General features: G+C 40.1%; 3 protein-coding genes and 1 long non-coding RNA gene across 5 annotated transcripts in view; all 4 read left to right on the top strand.

Annotated features, from left to right (window-relative positions):
• Window positions 1-2,491, top strand: part of LOC117949559 (zona pellucida sperm-binding protein 4-like) — a 2,889-nt gene extending 398 nt beyond the window's left edge. Inside the window, exons 2-9 of the mRNA XM_034879920.1 lie at window positions 47-341; window positions 434-618; window positions 712-809; window positions 1,048-1,205; window positions 1,288-1,480; window positions 1,585-1,783; window positions 1,896-1,974; window positions 2,224-2,491. Of these exons, the coding sequence (XP_034735811.1) occupies window positions 47-341; window positions 434-618; window positions 712-809; window positions 1,048-1,205; window positions 1,288-1,480; window positions 1,585-1,783; window positions 1,896-1,974; window positions 2,224-2,327 (1,311 nt within the window). The 3' untranslated portion in view covers window positions 2,328-2,491. The remainder of the gene's footprint in view (window positions 1-46; window positions 342-433; window positions 619-711; window positions 810-1,047; window positions 1,206-1,287; window positions 1,481-1,584; window positions 1,784-1,895; window positions 1,975-2,223) is intronic.
• The window catches only part of LOC117949598, an 8,108-nt gene extending 4,066 nt beyond the window's left edge, over window positions 1-4,042 (top strand). Inside the window, exon 3 of the long non-coding RNA XR_004657714.1 lies at window positions 3,987-4,042. This is a non-coding gene — a long non-coding RNA (uncharacterized LOC117949598). The remainder of the gene's footprint in view (window positions 1-3,986) is intronic.
• Window positions 4,043-4,726: 684 nt separating this feature from the next.
• Window positions 4,727-11,940, top strand: chkb (choline kinase beta). Its single transcript, XM_034879924.1, has 11 exons — window positions 4,727-5,304; window positions 6,030-6,138; window positions 6,345-6,458; window positions 6,643-6,776; window positions 6,869-6,973; window positions 8,614-8,672; window positions 9,141-9,228; window positions 9,335-9,443; window positions 10,546-10,646; window positions 10,758-10,839; window positions 10,957-11,940. Exons 1-11 carry the CDS (start codon window positions 4,802-4,804, stop codon window positions 11,011-11,013), a joined length of 1,461 nt encoding a protein of 486 aa, XP_034735815.1. The 5' UTR covers window positions 4,727-4,801; the 3' UTR covers window positions 11,014-11,940.
• A 403-nt stretch (window positions 11,941-12,343) lies between these two features.
• LOC117949558 (kelch-like protein 6) lies at window positions 12,344-18,278 on the top strand. Of its 2 annotated transcripts, none has more exons than XR_004657713.1 (8): window positions 12,344-12,911; window positions 12,992-13,180; window positions 13,299-13,483; window positions 16,658-17,009; window positions 17,104-17,249; window positions 17,437-17,557; window positions 17,712-17,869; window positions 18,013-18,228. XR_004657713.1 is itself a non-coding variant. In XM_034879919.1 (8 exons), the coding sequence occupies exons 1-8, from the start codon at window positions 12,660-12,662 to the stop codon at window positions 18,193-18,195; spliced, it is 1,620 nt and encodes a 539-aa protein (XP_034735810.1). In that variant the 5' UTR covers window positions 12,344-12,659; the 3' UTR covers window positions 18,196-18,278. The 2 variants fall into 2 exon arrangements, 1 of the variants encoding a protein (XP_034735810.1); XM_034879919.1 differs by having other exon boundaries at window positions 17,403-17,557; window positions 18,013-18,278.
• Window positions 18,279-19,637: the final 1,359 nt, after the last annotated feature.

Below are 19,637 nucleotides of genomic sequence, written 5' to 3'. Positions count from 1 at the left end.
TCAGTGGCCACAGCAGCCACAACAGCCACAGCAGCCAAAGCAGCCCCAGCAGCCAACCAAGCCTCAGTGGCCACAGCAGCCACAGCAGCCACAGCAGCCAACCAAGCCTCAGTGGCCACAGCAGCCACAGCAGCCAGAGCAGCCAACCAAGCCTCACTGGCCACAGCAGCCACAGCAGCCCACACTGCCTCAGAAGCCTCAGCAGCCGACAGAGGCATTTCACTCTTGTGAAGTGGCTGAACAGTACAAGATACAGTGCGGAGCTCCAGACATCACTGCTTCACAATGTAACGCTATAAACTGCTGCTTTGATGGACAAATGTGCTATTATGGAAAATCTGGTAAGTACGTTTTCTATTCCTCACAGAACTAGATGGATATCCTACTCAGGTATTTGAAAGGGGGTATTTGCTTTATACATAGTTTTTCTCAGTTACTCTTCAGTGCACTAAGGACGGCCAGTTCATCGTGGTAGTGGCGAGAGACGCCACCAAACCAAGCCTTGACTTGGAGTCAGTAACTTTGCTTGGAAATGATCCAGCCTGCAGTCCTGTTGGCACAACTTCAGCTTTTGCCATCTACCAGTTCCCTGTCACTGCCTGTGGCACTGTCATGACGGTAAGTGTTAGGACTCATTTGACTGTTCAATTTGATTTGCATTCATTTTCATCGGGTAGTAATAAAGACCAAATAACTGCTAATTTACTGCAGGAGGAGCCTGGGTTAATAATCTATCAGAACCAGATGTCCTCCTCTTATGAAGTCTCTGTTGGACCAAATGGAGCCATTACCAGAGACAGCAGCTTTCAGTATGTGTTTTTCTTTCTTTACACTTTGTCACAACACAAAAGATTACTACTACTACGACCAAAACTTTGCTAAGGCTTCAGACAATTCAGACAATTCAGTGGTATCAAAATAATACAGTGAACTGTTGAATTCCCTAGAATTGGTTAGCGTTAGTTCATTGGGATATTTTACAAACCAAACTATACTCAAATCCTTTTCTGACTGATTGACTGACAAAGACCTTTTTTCTTGTCTCAGGCTCGTTTTCCAGTGTAGGTATGTTGGCACCTCAGTTGAGGCTCTCATCGTTGAGGTTGGCCTGGTCCCTCCACCACCCCCAGTTGCTGCTCTTGGACCACTGAGCGTGGAGCTGAGGCTGGCCAATGGAGTGTGTACTACCAAGGGTTGTGCGGAAGGTTAGTGTCAAGGAGATATTCTGTGCAGTCAGTCTCATTTGGCAGTGAACGTATACCCCATCAATGTTTTCTGTTTGAGCAGAGCTTGTGGCCTACAACTCATTTTACCAGGATTCCAACTACCCGGTTCAAAAGGTGCTCAGGGATCCTGTATACGTTGAGATCCGAATTAAGGAGAGGACTGACCCCAACCTGGTTTTGACTCTTGGAAGATGCTGGGCTACTGCTGATCCCTCTCCTTATAGTCTTCCTCAGTGGGACTTGCTGATTGGAGGGTATTTATATTGAAGGTTTAACTTGGAAATATGCATTTATAAAACAATTTTTATGTATATATTTATACTAAGTCCCAATTTTACACTTTGTCTTTTTGCCATAGCTGCCCATACCGTGATGACCATTACACAACCGCCCTGATCCCTGTTGGTGCCTCATCAGGCGTCCAGTTCCCAACCCACTACAGACGTTTTGTGTTTAAGATGTTCACATTTGTGGGTTCTGGAAGTGCCAATCCCTCCAAGGACGTTGCTAAGGGAAAACCTGCCGATCCACGGGGTATGGTTCCTCTCCAAGTAAAGGTATGTGATCCAACAAGTTAATTTAAGAAAAAAGGTTTTGGTTTAGTTTTTATACTATTGTTAATATCAACGTATCTACATATTTTCTAACAATACATTTGTTTTTGACCAGGTGTATATCCACTGCAACACAGCTGTGTGCCACCCCTCTCTTGCAAATACATGTGAACCTCAGTGCTTGACGAGAAACAGTAAGTAGTAGACTACCGTATTCGCTTTGATGATAGATACACCACCAATATGGTGTTAGTCTAAGCCTGTTCTCTTGTTTTTGAATAAAATAAATACAGGAAGCTAAATAGATCATAATTTTCAAGGGTTATACGAGAACAGCATAATTTGTGGTATGGAAATCAGACAAAGTAAATGATCTCTGACATCATGTCATGTCTTAACCTCAAGTATTACAGCAACTGACCATTTCCATGTGTTGTACACAGGGAGAGACATTGCTGCATCTATCCAGACGAACTCCAGACCTGAAACCATTGTGGTGAGCAGTCAGGAGCTTATCATCATTGACCGAAGCCAGAGAACTAAGTAACAACATGCAGATCTGTTTTCTTATGCTTAATGAAAAGTGATGATTGAAGGTTTTAAATAAATCTCCATGTTGATATACCATGTTATCCGATCTTATACAATGTCAATTAGATATATGGTCTACACTGTGAACTCACAGAAATAAAAGTTAATATTAATACTGCAGAAATTAAATGAGTCATTCTACAGTTTCACTCAATATGTATTTAATTTCCCTACATTTGAATTTATGCGACAGTATTGGTTAACCCTTTGGTATTATGAAGCCACATAAATGAGAGCTCAATGTGTCATCTTTTTGTCATCGGTATTCCCTTATACCCTTAACAAAGGGCTTTTAAGTAATGTTATTTCTCAATACATTCTGCATTTATATATATATATATATATATATATATATATATATATATATATACACAGAGGCACAGCAGGATCATGATAATGCAAAAAATAGAAGATTATGTTTCTATGTATTTTAATCAGCTTAGTGAAATGTGTTATGTGCATTTAACCATTAACACCATTGTTTGCTATAATAACAACAATATTTGAAGGACAGTCAGGAAAAATGTTATGATAGTATATCTATTTTTAAAAATTAACTCTTAAATGAAGCAAAGCCAATTAAAACCAAATCATGTATTTCTATCAAATGTGACAGTTTTGATTTCACATGACCAAAAGACGAAGTTACACCAGTGACACAGTACAACACCAGTGACACGAGGCACCAGTGGCGGCGCCAGAGATTTCTTTTTGCTGGTTGCTCAACGTTTCAGTACGTAAGCTCTATAAATTCGAGTTTCCCTTGACACACGTGCGCAGATACGCTCCCATCTCCGCAGCAGTTTAATAAGCGAGCGAACAAGAGAGAGATAGAGAGAGAGGTTGTTTTTTTATGCACTAAAGTTGATGATACAACAGCATCATGAAACTCTGATATAGACCCTATATCGGATGAATCCTCACCCAATGTGGCCTCGCTGTGCGAGCCCCTGGTCTACTGGCGTTCCCAGCAGTGTAACGTTAGGCACCCTGAGCAGCAATCACGGCGTCAGGTCATCTTCCTCAGGCCGGGCCAATTTTCTTTGTCCTGGTTGTTGACAGGTAGGCCTACACCACATCTCTCAGTCTCATTTACAGATTTTTTTAATAAAGTCTTCAGACGTTGACTTTTAGGTAGGAAAAAACATCCCATTATGCTCACTTCGATAACGGCTCCAAATATTGCACCCTTCTTCTCTGCTAATACGTTACTGGGGAAGAAAGGTCAAAAGTTGAATGTGTGTCACCCATTGGCCGAATAGTATCACCTGTGTTTGCTCAGCGTTTTAATCTGAAAATAATCGGTTTGTTTTATTAATGCATGAATTCATGAATATCGTGCATGACTATTTAGAAATATATTTAAAGTACATTGAACCTTGTCAAACACATGCTATCAGTATTAAAATACAATGTCAAACTAATGTGCTAATACTCTTAAACCTTTAACAAGAACTGTCCTCTCTACCAGAGTGATAGAGAAATACTGTCCCATAGAAGACCATGACAGCGCCACATGTGTTTGGAACCTAGACCGTTAATAAATATACAGTCTATGGTTTGGGACTATAGGCTTAATGAACCACGCGACCACCTTGCTTGCGCGATCAAAGAGTAGGCTCGTTCGAGATGAACTGCTACTCGCCTGTAAAGTAGACGAGCGCAGGGGGCGGGGACAAAAAGCTTCGGGAAAGTCGGACAGTTTCCGGCCGTTTTCAGGCGTCTTCCGGCTGAACAGGAAGTGACAGATACACTGTGGTGCGATTTCGATTTAATAAAATATAACCAGGCCAACATATCAGCTAGTACACAGTCTCTAGTTGTTTTACTCTTTGTATGTCTAAGGTGAAAAGCGCCGCCTACGTCTCAGCACTGCGGCCGCCTGGCTCTCGTGAGATTATCGTTGCCTACGTGTGCATGACGCGAGAGCAAATCGGAAACAAATCTAACAGGCAAGCAATGGGCAAAAGACAAAACAAAAAAACAAACAGACAAGCAATGGAAGCCGATTGCCAGTGATCAAATCAGTGCAGACCTGACTCACCTCGAACAAGCCTAATATAACAGAAGAAGAACACGCATCATTTTCTTGTCTTCAAAAAACTTTATTATTCAAGTACAGATCATAGCTCTGTCCATTAATATTATTACAGTCTATGGTACAGATATACATGTAGCTACATTGAAAACATTAACGGGGTGTGTCGGGACCATAGGTTATGAAATGTACATGTGAACGCTGGCAGTCTGAAAATAACACAATCACGGATACGATCCCTGATATTCCCAGGTGTCTTGAACGCACCATTATCATATATTTGCAGAGTTGAATTGTGATTGGTCCTTTAATACGCCAGTACGACTCAGTGTTCAAGAAATACCCGGTCACTGCGCGTGCGATGAGTAAAATAAAAGTAATCTGAATGTACGATGCGATTCAGGTTATTCCGCTATGTTTGGCTCTTCCGGTTAAGTAAAGTGGCCGGTGAACTGCGGTTGTCAACGATTCCCTCTTGCCGTTTGAGACCCATATTTCACACCGGTCTTCCATTGCTCTTTGCACGGAAACTAACGATGCAGTCGAGTCGAAATGCGACCAGCAGTTCCGGAAAGGAGGTTCTGAGCAGAGCAGAGAAGCCAGGGCCGGAACTTTTTAGCAACATCCCGACCGTCACAACAAAAGGTGAGGACCCTCCGGCGGAGAAGAAACGCGTAGGCAGAACGCTTCTCGTTAACGAGAGAAACTTGAGGACCCCAAGTCCCCTGTTTGGGGCCAACTGTGATGAAGACTCAGAGGCAGAGTCTTTTCGGGATGGGAGAACCGAGGAGGTCGACCGGGACACCAGGGGAAGGGCGTTTGCTTGGTGCCGAGACTTTCTGTCAGGGTCGTGGAAGAACATCCCAGAGGGTGATTTTCAAATCAGCATCGTCAGGTAAATTAATGCAAATTAAAGCTGTATTAAGGATAAATATCACTAGAATGGCCTCATCATACGTTAATCATAAAGGGGTTTATTTCAAAACATTAACAGGGACCACTAGTGGTTGCCCATCGTCTATGTCACAGGGTTAAATTAGATAAATACATCTGCTATTGTAGCAACCGGCTGCTAGTCATGTAGCTACGTGTAACCACTAGCAAGCTAATGGTTGTCAGCCTGGCGAGAGGAGAGGACCCCCTGGGAGAGAGAGTCAGTGGGTTGAGGAACTTCTGCATCTTTGAGTTCCGGCCGAAACGCTGTTACTGTCTATGCTTATAATGCCTCTATGTTGTGTTTTTGCTAATAAAAGAGCTAACCGAACTCTGGCCTGTGTGTGAGACGTTCCAGTATTAAACGTATCTGGTGCCCCCTCATATTGTTCTAGCAGTGGTAATTAAGTATGAGTCTGCAGACAATGAGGCAGAGACAATCTTGGTGCAAATGATCACTACCTTAACAACAGATATATTAGCTAGGATGACAAAATAGGTTTGTCTGTGGCAATAAACCTCTTTTATCCAGTTTGACGTTGACTGGCCCGCAACAATAAATGAACATCAAAGCATTCAAAGAAAAATGTACTGGTGTTGCCTGAGTAATATTTATTATGACTAGATCCTGTAGTGTCACGTTAAATTTCCTCCAATGTGATAACACTGATGTTTTTTGCCTTGCAGTGGTGGGCTGAGTAATCTGCTGTACCTGTGTAGTTTGCCTGACCGTGTGCCCTCTGTGGGAGAGGAACCTCGCCAGGTGCTCCTTAGAGTCTACGGTGCCATCTTACAGGTTGTTTTTTCTTGTAGAGTCCTCAAGAAGTTAATTGTCCATGAAGCTGTCTTGCTGAACGTGTTTAATTATCATGGGAAAATTGTACACCATTGTTGTAGTAGTAGTAGTAGTAGTAGCACTGCAGCAGTGTCATTTTCCTTCACATGGAAGTATAACCTAAACTATAAACGTCATCAAACTGTGTGTGACTTTCTGTGATGAAGGGAGTGGACTCCTTGGTGTTGGAGAGCGTGATGTTTGCTATCCTGGCAGAACGAGCTCTGGGACCAAAACTTTACGGCATCTTCCCTGCTGGACGCTTGGAACAGTACCTTCCGGTATTATGCACAACTAACCGTACACACACACACACACAATATCCTTGACTTTTTATCTTTGTGTAAACCATTCAACATTCAGAAATTTAGAAATTCATTCACATTGAGCATTAGCTTTTAGTAGCCACCATATAACAAGATTTAAAGTCCTAGTGTTTACTTAATTGTGTTGTTTTTTTTTCAGAATACCCGCATGCGCACAGATCAGCTTTCAGATTCGGCCATATCAGCTGAGATTGCTGTTAAGTTAGCACATTTTCATGAAATGAGCATGCCCTTTAACAAAGAGCCTAAGTGGCTGTTTGGGACCATTGACAAGTAAGTACACCTTGGTATCCCTTTCTTTCTTTAACTAGAACTGTCTGTTTTTTGTTTTTTTATATGTATAAAATGTCTGTTTTTTGCATTAGATACATGGATCAAGTGATGAATCTTAATTTTGTACGTGAAGCACATGTGAAGAAGTACAAGAAGCTGATAAAGTTGGACTTGCCTGCTGAGTTGGAGAGCCTCCGGTGAGTTGGAGCATTAAATACTGTATATTTTATGACGTGCCTTAATGCATATGGTATACACATAAAGTCTTCAAGTTGTGGCAGGTAGGGTTGAAAGGTAATTTTTGTATTTTTAAGCCAGGACAGTTTTTTTCCTATGCTTTAGTGTCTGAGTACTGTAAACAAAACTCTTCCTAGTTAGTCCAGTATTAAGTGAGAGCGCTGTATCCGGCAGCCGCAAAACGGGTTTCAAGGTTACAATGTTGGAAAAAAAAGGGCATCGTCAATGTACTTGTTTTTGCCTGTAACATGCTCAGATTGTCATTAGAAGTGTCTGAAAATAGTATGGAAAGATGTAGAAGTTGCCGTTATTCTGCTATGCTTTCCTGTGTCACTCCCTGATGCCCGGTCAACACAGTTACTTTAGCTAAACTAATTCTGACTCTTCTGATCAAAGGAACATGGGAGGGCAATTGAATAGTTAAATGGATGTGACTTTTTCTGCCAATGAGGCTACAAAGTAACCCTACAAATGTATAGATTCTGAAAACCGACGTGGGACAGCAAATGACAGTGTCCTGTCATCTACCATATGCTCATCTATATTCATTCATATTTATCCAACATGTTAAAAAATCACAGTAAAGCCCAGTTTTAGTCTTGCTTTTGCTGCATTAGAAAAGTCAATTGACTACATACAACAGATTTAAACATGATGTTTATTGATATGAAAATACTCAATTAAAGCTTTAAGGTTCTAGTTTGAGATTTGTGTCCCAAAAGAATTTAATTTTGGGTACAGACAAGCTGTATTTTTGTCTTCATTCTAATGGCTGACCTTTGTCCCAGTGCCTCCACGACTTCACTGCTGAGTCCTCTAGGGAGTTGACCTTGGCAGCCAATAGAAAAGCAGCCTGGTGTTCATTGTCAGTGTATATTTTTGAGAACATGCTAATCTTATCTTGTAGATAAGCCAACTTCTACTGCATTGAAACGTTTTTTTTAATTGACCTCTGGAATTATCCCACCAGTGTATTAAAGATTTCAGTTATATACTCCAAGCTTATAAAGAGTGGAACACCTCTTTTGCCACTTGTTCTAGGGCTTTTTCAGTCTATTTTACAATCTGGCCAGAAGTGCAAAAAAGCAGTAGATTAATGTACAGATTTTACAGAATAAAATAAAGAATAATCAAATATGATATGCAAATGCTACGATAGAACATAGTTAGCAGTGTGCAAGTGGGAAATATTAGTAATGTGACTGGGTACATACAGTACGCATATGCTTTGAATTGCTCAGTATATATTGCCTATAATGCCTCCATATATACCTTCTATCCAGCACAAATAATGAAATTGCTGAAATATGCATATAGAGTTGCATGTAGGTGTTTTATCTCATGTATGTTGTCCACCAGTAAAAATGAAATTGGAATGACTGATGTATTGCAGCCAGTAAAATAGTGTGAGTTGTAGATGTGTCATTGCTTCAGTGTAGTTTTTATCGTCTCCGACATCTTCATGTTTGTATTTAATACTCAATAAAATGTATTTCTTTGTGCTTAATTTATCCTAAATCACCTAATATATGCAATACTGACACACCCTCTTTCTGTCATCACCTGTGCTGTTATGATCTGGGTCTTCTCTTCACCACAGTGCGTTGCTGGCAGCAACTCCATCACCAGTGGTGTTCTGCCACAATGATGTCCAGGAAGGTAAAATGTATTCTGTCCTCTCATTGCTCCCGTATCTTCACACATCTAATATAGGCCGATTGATAAACCTTCTGGCTTCACTGTCCCATTGCGTCAGAGAGCAGTATATTACATAAGTCAAGGGACTAATGGGACATGCAAGAAGAAACGCCCTCTCAAAACCATGGATACACTGTCACTCGGCCAGACATGCCAACTTATTTATGAACTTTAATATTTAATGGAAATTACTGTCAGAATGAAATAGCACAACTGTTGTCCACATAAAGCAGAGCACTTTCACACACACACACACACCCCAAACTAGTGACCAGGCTGAATAGTTTAGATACTTGTCAATACAACAGGAATGCTTTTTTTTTTTTCTTCAGTTAAACTAAACTATCCTCTGGTCTATATCTGACAGTAGCTAAAGTAATTAGAGTGTGTAAGATGGTGATTTTCTCCCCCCTTGTTTGGCTGCTGCAGGTAACATTTTGATGCTGGAAGACAAGGACCACAACCTAACGGATAGACTCATGCTGATCGACTTTGAGTACAGCAGTTACAATTACAGGTGAATTATTCAGTACATCAACAGTATTTGTACTTTTTTGTTTAGGAATGAGTGTTGGTGGGCTCCAATTGTATATAAATATAAATTTATATTTTCTTTTGTGTAGGGGTTTTGACTTTGGGAACCATTTCTGTGAGTGGGTATATGACTACACCTATAACCAGTGGCCCTTCTACAAAGCCACACCTGAGAACTATCCCACCAGAGAGCAACAGGTCAGTCTAAGATCCTTTTTAAGCTAAAACAAAAAGGCTGTCTACCTTTCTTTGGCCACATTCTTGCTCTTAACAGAGGCTCACGGGCACAAATTTAAACAGAATGGCTTAAATAACCTATTATTTACTCGTGCTTGGAATAGAATTGCCACACTGCACTTTAATGGTAAAAGGTAATCAGTTTCAATGTTAAAATACAAACCTCAAATTAGATATATACATGGAAATATTTAAAAAGTACAAATTTAGCATTAAGGTAACACCTAATTTAGTTCAATTCTTAGTGTATGAGAAAGATTAGAAAGCATTTCAAATGGTGTAAGTGTACTTTAGTATTTTGATTATATATTATTTTATCATAATTGCTTTAATTAAAGGAATTAAAATGCATTAGATGGGTGTGTTGGGGTTTTTCCTCAAAATTGACATTCATGCAGTATCATCAGTTTTTTAACAATTTCAGACGGCATACAAATATTCCCAATCTTAGTATCACTCTGATAATTACTGATTGGATGTAGTATTAGGATTTCCGTATCACTTTTCCCTGTGATGCTCAGACAGATACTAACAACACTACTGATGTACAAGTAACCTCCTGAGAGAAAAGATGTAACAAGGGCTCTGTTCACACAGTGCCATCTAGTGGTAACACTTGTTAATGCACTATTGTGTTATATCTAACGCTGTAGCAGAAAATCATAGTAATCAAAATGTTAATGTAGTTTTTCCTTTGGAAGACGCTGTCTGCAGATCTTTTACTACACACTAAAAACTCATTGTCTGCTTGTTCGGCCCGTTGTAAATATCAATGCACTAAAGTAATTGATTTGAACATTAGACACTAGGAGCTCTTTTTTATTTTTTTTAACCTATTGCTAAAAATTAAATCAATACCTTCTAAAGATAACCCAACATAAAAATCACAAGTATTATATGTACTAGAACAGAAATTAAAACTAATTTTGGGAGTTATTTTTCAATATTGACTACTGTGTAGGCAAAACTGAACGGTGTAAACAAATATGTAATAAACCAGTAACACATAATAACTTTACTACATTAATCACCGTGTCACAAATCACTTTGCTTTTTATTTCAGCTTCATTTTATCAGACGTTATTTGGCAGAACAGAGAAGACACTCTGACATGACCTTGGACCAGACACAGATGGAAGAGGACATGATTATTGAAGCTAACAGGTAACACATGGGTGTTTTAATGATTTACAGCAGCGATATCTATGACTAAAGGTCATTGCAAAATCACCTAAGCCCTGGTGTTGTTATGACATCATTTGTTTTGATTTGTAGGTATGCATTAGCATCCCATTTCCTCTGGGGGCTGTGGTCCATCATTCAAGCAAAGATATCCAAGATTGAGTTTGGATACATGGTAAGAAGAATGTTTTTCTTTTACAGCATGAAAACACACAATAGTGTTTGTCTCTTACATATTTAATGTTATATTTGAGTAAACCTTGCCTAATAGTAAAACCTACTGTTTTTGCAGGACTATGCCCAGAGTCGGTTTGATGCCTACTTCAAGCAAAAAAAGCTTTTCTCCTGATTTCGACCATTTTAATCAGAATGTAATGTCTCTTTTTTTTCAACTATGTGTTCTTGAAACTTCAATCCTATGCAGCTCTGCTTATGACAAGCAGTGCAGGGTGTAAGATAAACGTTTACATTTGAACACAATGCAGGCAATCCTTTTTATTAAAGGACTTTCCCTATAGTGTGACATTCTGTTAGAGCAGGTATAGCTCTACAGCTTTGAATGTTGGTAATGTTTTTATTGTTAATCATTGAAAGGCCAAGGTCAACCTGATGGTTGGTTATTATAACAGACAATGCTGGCTGCCAGGGAATTCATTTTGGACATTAAATCTTACTGTAATCATTTTGGTGTACAAATAGTTTTGAGTACAGCAAGTTTTTTTAGTTTTTTTTTAACTGTTTATCTCATTGCTTGAGTGTTTGTAGTCATTCTACCTCACTTATTTCTTCCAATGTTCATTCTGCATTAGCGTTATTCTTTCAAGGTCCAGTAAGGTTTAACGTTAAGCAAATCTTTCCACAAGGGCTATATAATACAGCATCGCTGTTGTCAACAATCATTTTAATTTAACCGTTACAATGGTAAAAGTAAAGAATCATAACTTAGAAAATCTAAACATTTGTCATTTTTACCTATTGTGTTCGGTAACTAAAATGTCCATTTGTTCACATGTATGCAACCACAGCAACCTGACCTGCTTAAATTAGATTCAACAATAATTACAAACTGTATTATAATAGAGTCACATCCCTTTGGCTTCTTTGGATGTCAGTGGGGTTTTGGCCTTTTCTGGAAGCTTTTTTGTGGCTCTTATTCATTTCACTGTCTCCTGTATATGATAGAATGTACTGCCGTCATAATAGTCATGTGTTTTACATCTGTTTACTCATGAAAAGAAAGTAGAAGCTTACCAGTTTGTCAATAACTGCTTTTTTTTGTAAAAGCAACATCTTTCCTGTACAGTTTCATTCAGTTAAAAGTGCTCACTATTATGTCGGTCCTCTTTGCACTACTAAAAATCTAATTTAAAAATAAACATTTGTGTTTAGAATCTGTGTCAGAACACCTGTTTTTCTTGTATGTTACTATGTGTCACTCAAAGATATTTATCAAATGTATGGATGCATTTAGTAAAGCACAAGTTACTACTAAGTAACTTGATTGCAATATGATAGTGTCGAGAGTTTTGTCCCAGAGGGTTGACCGTCCCACCTCCATGTGCCAAGAATAGACTAGTCAGAAAGAACTCCGCTGCTCATTGAGGGACACTCCTGAGTCGACCAAAACGGCTGCTAAACCAACCGGTATTCCAGAAGATGAGCAAGCTTTTTCTGTTTGCATGTGGTCTTATATAGTTTTTTCTGCTGTTCATGCTGTCAAAGAGCATGTGACCTTGAGAGCTGCAGCAGGGAAAAGGAGGCTAGCCGGTAGTACATGGACTAAACTGTTCTGTCCCCTACTTCTCCATTGCAGTGGCTGCTTGGAATTCTTCAGGAGGCTCGTCTTCCTGTTTTTTGGAGCATTAACAACGTCACTCTGAATGTGTGAGAGGTGCATTGTATTTTTAGACCTTTGGAGTTTTACCAAATAACATATGTCACAGGCAGTTTTAAAATTGTTGTAATGGGCTAAACTTTAATCACTGTGTGAGTGAGATGAATCCTCTCAGGCAATATGTTGTGACACTATTAGAGTGGATAAGCTTATGGCTGAAATGTGTTTTTACAAGACTTTGGGGAGCTTTGCCAGCAGTCAAAAGTCAGATGGTATCCACAGTTATTACAGCTACAGGATCATGCAAAGCAGACTCAGAGGAGTGGAAAACCAATGTGGCACTTTGCACTTATTACCCTGGAGATGGAGATGAAGCCATTGTTACAGTCCAAACTAGCACATGTGCATTCCATGTAAGTAAAAAAATCTAAAATGCAATTCTCACACTAACCTTTAGGCCGCATACATTTTGATTCAATTATTAATGTTGAAGGTGGACCTTTGGAGACTTTCTGAGTGCAGCGAATACTTCCGAGCCTTGTCCAGGTCCAGAATGAGAGAGACCTCCGAGAGCCTCATCCACCTAGACCATGTGTCCTCCTCTGTATTCCACAATCTCCTTGAGTTTTCCTTCCATAATAAGTTTAAAGTCCCACAGGAAGAGTTAGGCACACACATACAGGTACTTAAAATCTCCATGCCTACTTATTGCTAACATACAACTCGTGTTTTCTTCAGTGGTGTGCTTCAACCCAAAACCAACCTATTCTCTCCTGTTTTCTCCCTTTCCGACACTGGAGGTCAGCAGCTATCTCCTGGCTGAGGCCTTCCTCTCAAAGTGCCTGTCAGTCCTCGCAGACGACCTTAACCCAGGCAACTGTTTGTCTTACCTGAGTCTGGCTCAGGAGATCTGCTGTGTGGAGCTAAAGCTGATAGTGTTCACCTACCTGAGTAGAAACCTACTGGAGCTGCCTCACCTCATCAAGTATGCTTTGTATAATTGCATTACATGATTGGTCCTTTTTTTTTTAAAGATTTTGTTGGGCATTTTAGGCATTTTAATTCCATAGGACAGATATAGACATGAAAGGGGAGAGAAGGGGGAATGACATGCAGCAAAAGGCAAGGCAAGGCAATTTTATTTCTGTAGCACATCCAAGCAACAATGCAATTCAAAGTGCGTTACATAAAACATTAAAAAGCAGTTATATATGTATACAAAATTGAAAACAGATAAATTACAGGAATATAATTCACAGTGCGGTCCAAGGAATTAAAAAGGCAATGTCAAAAAGATACAGTAGGTCTTCAGCCTTGATTTAAAAGAGCTGAGAGTTGTTGAAGTTATCTGGAAGTTGGTTCCAGATATGCGGAGCATGAAAACTGAATGCTGCTTACCCCATTTTGGTTCTGATTCTGGGACAGAAAGCAGACCTGTCCCACATTATCTGAGAGGCCTGGACGGTTACTAGTTTACAAGCAGAACAAATATCTTATTGGACTCTAAGCCATTTAGTTATTTATAAATCAGCAGAAGTGTTTTGTTTTTAGTGTTAGTGTTCTTCATTTAATTTAAGAAAGTTCTGGCACATCCAGTTGTTCGTTTGTTCAATGCACCCAACAAGTTTTTGACCAGGCAACAAGGTAATTTAAATTGGTGAGTCATCAGTTTAACTTTAATAACTTATGATGTTGTTTTCCATAATCTGAGCCAGTGGAAGCTTTTGGAAATTAAACAGAAGAGGCCCCAAGACTGAGCCTTAGGGAACACCACACATCATATTTGGGTGCTTGGATGCATAATTACCTATAGACACATAGTTCCTATTCTTTAAATAGGATTCCAACCACTTTAGTAGTGAGCCAGAAAGGCCATTCCACTATTCCAGTCGGCCTAGTATTATGTTGTAGTGACAAAAAAGGGTTCAGTTGTTGAAAAAACGCTTTTTCAATGATTTTACTTAAAAATGGAAGGTTTGATAATGGCCTATAGTTGTCCAGTTTTCAGGGCCTGTGGGAAGATACCTGAGTGAAGACACATGTTTACAATCTGTAAAAGATCCAAGGCCAAAGAATTTGAAACTTTGATTTTGAAAAAGCCGGTTGGTAAAATATCAAGGCAACAGGAGGAAGTTTTCAGGTGTAGTATAATGTCCTCCAGGTAATTATGGTTTATAGTTTGAAATTGTGTCATATCGTATTTTTTTTTGCCTGAACACTGTGACAATGCATACCCTGTACCTTATATGGAGCCTGACTGTTTGTCTAATTTTCTGAATTCTTTCACTGAAGAATGGGCAGAGTCATTGCAGTCCTTAGAGTTCAGATACTACTGGTATGGGAGGGTTTGTTAACCTATTGACAGTAACAAAAAAAGCATGTGAATTGTTATTGTTTTTAGCAATAATGTCAGAGAAGAAGGACCGCCTTGCATTCCTTAGTTCCAAATTATAAATACAAAGTCTCTCTTTATAGGCGTCATAATGGACCTGGAGATTGGATCTTACAAGTATGACATTTCTCCATGGAAATATTTTCTTACTAGAGACAGTTTTGAGTCTAGCAGGAGCAATGGCATCAATAACATTTGTAATTTTACAATTAAATGATCTACAAGCTCAGTGACTGAGGCCCCAGAAACGGTGGTTGTGGAGGACAAAAGCTGAATGAATGATTTACTCGTGTTTTCAGTGATTTATCGTTTTCTGATTACTTTTGCTTTAACACTTTTGTGCACAGAGATAGAGCCGTTAAAGAAAACACAGGGATGATCAGAGAGAGCAACATCTGTCACCATAACCTTGGAAATATTCATAACTTTAAACACAATCAAGTCCAGATGTGTCCCTTATTGTGTGTGGGCTCTGTCACATGCTGAGTCAGTCCATAGTTGTCAAAAACACAACACAGTTCCTTGGTCCCTCTATCCGTGGGGTTGTCAACATGAATATTGAAATCACCAGCCATAATTACACAGTCAGAGTCAATACAGATCATAGGTAGCAGTTCAGTAAAGTCATCAAATAAAGCTGCACAGTATCTAGGTGGCCTGTAGATATTTAGAAATGTAGATCAGGGGGAGGACCATAGGATAATTTTGTACATTAGAATAAGCCTTTTAACAAAATAGTGACTCCACCTTCTTTCTTATTCACTCTATTCTCGCTCTTAAAACTGAAGTTGGGGGGAGCCGACTCGATAAGAACAGCACCACTGTTCTTCTGGTTTAACCAGGTTTCAGTCAAAAACATAAAGTCAGGATTGTGTTTGATAATAAATTCATTGATTAAAATTAGTAGGGCTATTTTTGGTGTGTTAAAGCAGTTATCTGTGTCTGATGAGGAATGGGTGTCAAAAGTCCCATGGCATGAACATTTCACTTCATTAGGTTTTTTAACATTCATATGCGTTTCCCCAGCCTGCCTATGGTCCCCCAGTGGCTAGAAATGGCAATAGGTGTGAACCAAGCCCTAGGTAACCTGCTCTGCCTTTGAGAAAATTAATGCTCAGATGGGCCGATCTGGAATCTTGCTCCTTATGAGGTCGTGAGGGGCAGTGTTCCCTTCCCTTTCTCTTCTTAGCCTGCCCAGAGAAGTTGGAACACCCATGAGAGAGAGAGACATCGTGGTTTTCAAACGAGCAAAGTGGCAGCTAGTCAAAGCCACACCCCCAGCCTCCACCTTGCCCCCCCCCAAACAGCTAAAAACTCAGAAGTGGCACGTACTAAGGAAAGCTCATTCTGGGACCGGCTAGTGGCTGTAATTCTTCACCATGGCTGAATTTAAGGGACCACTAAGGTCTATATAAAAGCATCCAAAGAGAGGGACCTTTATAATGGACTATGATTACAGTTTAGTGCTTCTTATTGTTTTGCGGATTCACTACTTTGTGTGGTCTAATATTGATTCTAACTGGGATGACATAGTTGGTCTGTGGGCAAACAGAGTTATTTCTAGAGGAAGGAGATCTTATGGGAGTGTGTGACTGGGAAGTGTCCTTGTGTTTTAGGAAAAGGGCCACAGGTTGGAGTTGAACCCATGCCTGCTGCATTGAGGAGAAACCCTCTATAAATGTGCACCTGCTCTACCAACTAAGCTAACCCAGCCACATGTGGACAGAGTTGACTATGTTTCTTTCTTGTCTCTAAAAAACGATTCAGGCATCTGAATGATGCAGAGAAGGACGAAATTGTCCACCTGAGGATGCAAGGAGACAGACATCTTTGCAGCCTTAGGAAGGAAAACCTGACTTCTTGGAACGACCCAGAAACAGAACGTTCCCGACATATCTTCACCCTGAAAGGGTCAGAGGACACCGGAAATTGGTATCCCGTTACAGAGCTTCCTTTCAGGGCGGACAAGTGGTGTTTCACCACAGTGGTCCTGAATAACTACCTGTACATAATAGGAGGCTACAGGCAGCGCGTGAAGAGAGGCTGGGAGTTCAAGTTGGCTTCCTTAAGGTATAATCCCTTTACTCATGCATGGGCTACCACAGCTCCTCTGATTAAGGTGAGACATTATTCTGGCTTGTAAATCTAGCTGATGACCAGTCTGTCAAAATGAAACTTCTAAAGAAAACGGTCCCCATCTGTTGTGTCCACAGCACAGACGGCATTTCAGTGCAGTGGCCTGTGAAGGCTGTATTTACGCTGTGGGAGGCTGGTACTTGGACTCACTGGTGACCCCAGACTCCAGCACAGCTCTTTATACAGCTGTTGAACGCTATGATCCGTGGGGGGACACATGGAGGTTTGTGTCTTTTTCAATAGTGTAGTTTAGCTTGTTTTTTTGGGATGACACTGAAATACCTCTCGTTCTTCTCATTAATATCTTTCCCTTCTAGAAAAGCATCCTTCAGTTATTAGGTGGTGTATAAGTGACTGAATATAACCTTTTCCTCAGGTTTGTCTCCTCACTGCCGCTCACTGACTTCCAGTTCACCGTGTCCTTGTCACATGACGTGCCCCTTGCCACCAGCCTTGGACACTGTCTCTATGTGTTGGGGAACATCCAGAGAACAGGAGAGAAACTGCTGCTGCAGTACAACACAAGGCATGGTAAGACAGACCAGAATAGCTCTGTTTGGCATGAAGAATATATTGTCGTTGTTTTTTACAGCCCAGAAAGCTATACACAGTTTAGATCATTTTCTACACACTAATCTGGAGGTATATAAACAAATGGCACTTCTGTATTCTCTCTGTCAATTAGACTCCTGGTCTGAACTACTTCCCACCCTCACCAGAGCAGATGCAGACCTCCCTACTCTTTACTTCCTGGGTGCCACTGACAGGCTGGTTGTGATTGGTGGGAACAACTCAGGGAATGTGTTGACTTCATTCTGTGTGCAATCACAGAGATGGGGACAGGTTTGACACCGAGATTGTGTTGATCAAACAAAACAAGTATCACTACTTCCTGACATTTAAATATAGCTGATTTGTATCTGAAGCACAAAGACATCTACACGTATTTGTAACTAAAGTGAGTTTTATCCTTTTTTTCTTTTTAGGTGCACACCACTGAGAAAGTGGCCTTAGCAGGACAAGGGGTGGTTGTAGGTGACCAGATCCTGATGCCGAGTATAGATCACAACACTGTTGCAAGGATGGATCTCCAAACTCTTTCCCTCAGAGTTCTTCCTCCTCTTCCCATCTCCACCCAATATGAATCTGTCTTTTATCTTTACTTTTAATTATATACTTTTGCTATACTGCACATATTTTGTAGCTGAATGTCAGGGGTGGAAATAACAAAATAAATTGACTCTTCTTATTGTAACAAAGTCCTTTTTTGTGTACTTGTAGTATATTTATATACTGTAATTTGTGTATAATTCTCTAGTTTATTTGAGTGAGGCAATACAGAGGAAGGTGGGTGTCAATTTATAACTGATAATGAGAATCCGTTTGTGCAGGCTGCCAAGTGCATCTATATAAATAGAATTTACGGTTGATTTGGACATAAGCGGTCCTGTTGCATATGTTGTTCCACCTGTGTATAAGTTGACATGTAATGCAATTTATTTTGTATTTGGTAATGTGTGTGTACCTGTATGTGTCTTAACAGTCTCTGCATTCTCCCTCATATGGGAGATCCAAAATCTTGTTCGATTTTGAAATTGTGATATAATAATAATAATAATAATAATAATAATAATACGTTTTATTTACAGCGCCTTTGCGACACCCAAAGTCACTTCACAAACAAAAAAAGGACATTAAAGTTACAGTCATCTCATAAAGGTGCTGAGGTTCACACTATGACATGCAGTAGGCCTGCTGAGAGAATCTCAGTGATGGTGTAAAACCTCCAGTTCTCTCGATAGAGCAGCGCGAGAACCCCTCTCTTCCTGGGTGAGTGTTGTTCACAGATGTAAACAAATCCATACATGCGTTGAGATGTTCTGTAACCAAAAATGAAAGTTCCCGGTACGTTAGAAAAACTTTACGATTAACCAACAGACAACCAAAACACAACCAGAACCCAACCAGAACACAACGAACGTTCTGGGAACGTTCGTTTTTGGTTGTTTCATCCTCAGAAGGAGAAGAAGGACGAGAAGAACTTATTAGGTATTTCCTTATCCTCCAGCAGATGTAGCCTATATGCATGAAGTTATAGTGGGTAAGTACCCACAGGCCTGGGCTGTGGGTTTAGGCTACTGCGGTAAACTAGCGTCCTCCGGTCACCGTGGTATCTTCCAGTCATCGTGCATCACGTCCGACTCAAACCCCGTATAAAAACAAAAAACTAAATACGGTGGAGAGATGATAAAATGCGTCGCTATATATAACTATAACTATTGAACTTGAACCAAGTATGACCATCAACTAAAAGTATCATCGGTTTCGTGAGAAATAGTAAAAATTACTGGAAAATAAACAAGCCAGACGGAGCGGCGTCAATCTCGCCAGCGTTCCTGTTACTAGGCAACTCCTCCACTGTATGCTCTAAGGTCGTCGGGTAAGGTCAGTTTGTAACCAACTAATTAAGCCAAAGTGACAACGCTTGCTAATAATAATCTGAGAGTTGTATTGCCATTATTCTCATATCATTGTTATATTTTACTATCACAGTAAAATACTTCTGGAACTCTCCGTCACCGAAAAAACAACGTCACATTGCTCTCATTTA

Source organism: Etheostoma cragini, chromosome 8, assembly GCF_013103735.1.
Source record: "Etheostoma cragini isolate CJK2018 chromosome 8, CSU_Ecrag_1.0, whole genome shotgun sequence".
NCBI classification, from domain to species: domain Eukaryota; kingdom Metazoa; phylum Chordata; class Actinopteri; order Perciformes; family Percidae; genus Etheostoma; species Etheostoma cragini.
Note: the sequence above shows the minus strand (reverse complement) of the source record. Positions and strands in the feature narration are given on the sequence as shown.

Excerpts from the sequence above, each read along its gene's own strand:
- chkb (XM_034879924.1), top strand. The coding sequence starts at position 4,802 with ATGCGATTCAGGTTATTCCGCTATGTTTGGCTCTTCCGGTTAAGTAAA. Across the intron at positions 6,139-6,344 it reads TCTACGGTGCCATCTTACAG|GGAGTGGACTCCTTGGTGTT; the intron begins GTTGTTTTTTCT and ends TCTGTGATGAAG. Across the intron at positions 6,777-6,868 it reads CTGTTTGGGACCATTGACAA|ATACATGGATCAAGTGATGA; the intron begins GTAAGTACACCT and ends TTTTTGCATTAG.
- LOC117949558 (XM_034879919.1), top strand. The coding sequence starts at position 12,660 with ATGAATCCTCTCAGGCAATATGTTGTGACACTATTAGAGTGGATAAGC. Across the intron at positions 17,558-17,711 it reads GCAGTACAACACAAGGCATG|ACTCCTGGTCTGAACTACTT; the intron begins GTAAGACAGACC and ends TCTGTCAATTAG. Across the intron at positions 17,870-18,012 it reads AATCACAGAGATGGGGACAG|GTGCACACCACTGAGAAAGT; the intron begins GTTTGACACCGA and ends TTTTCTTTTTAG.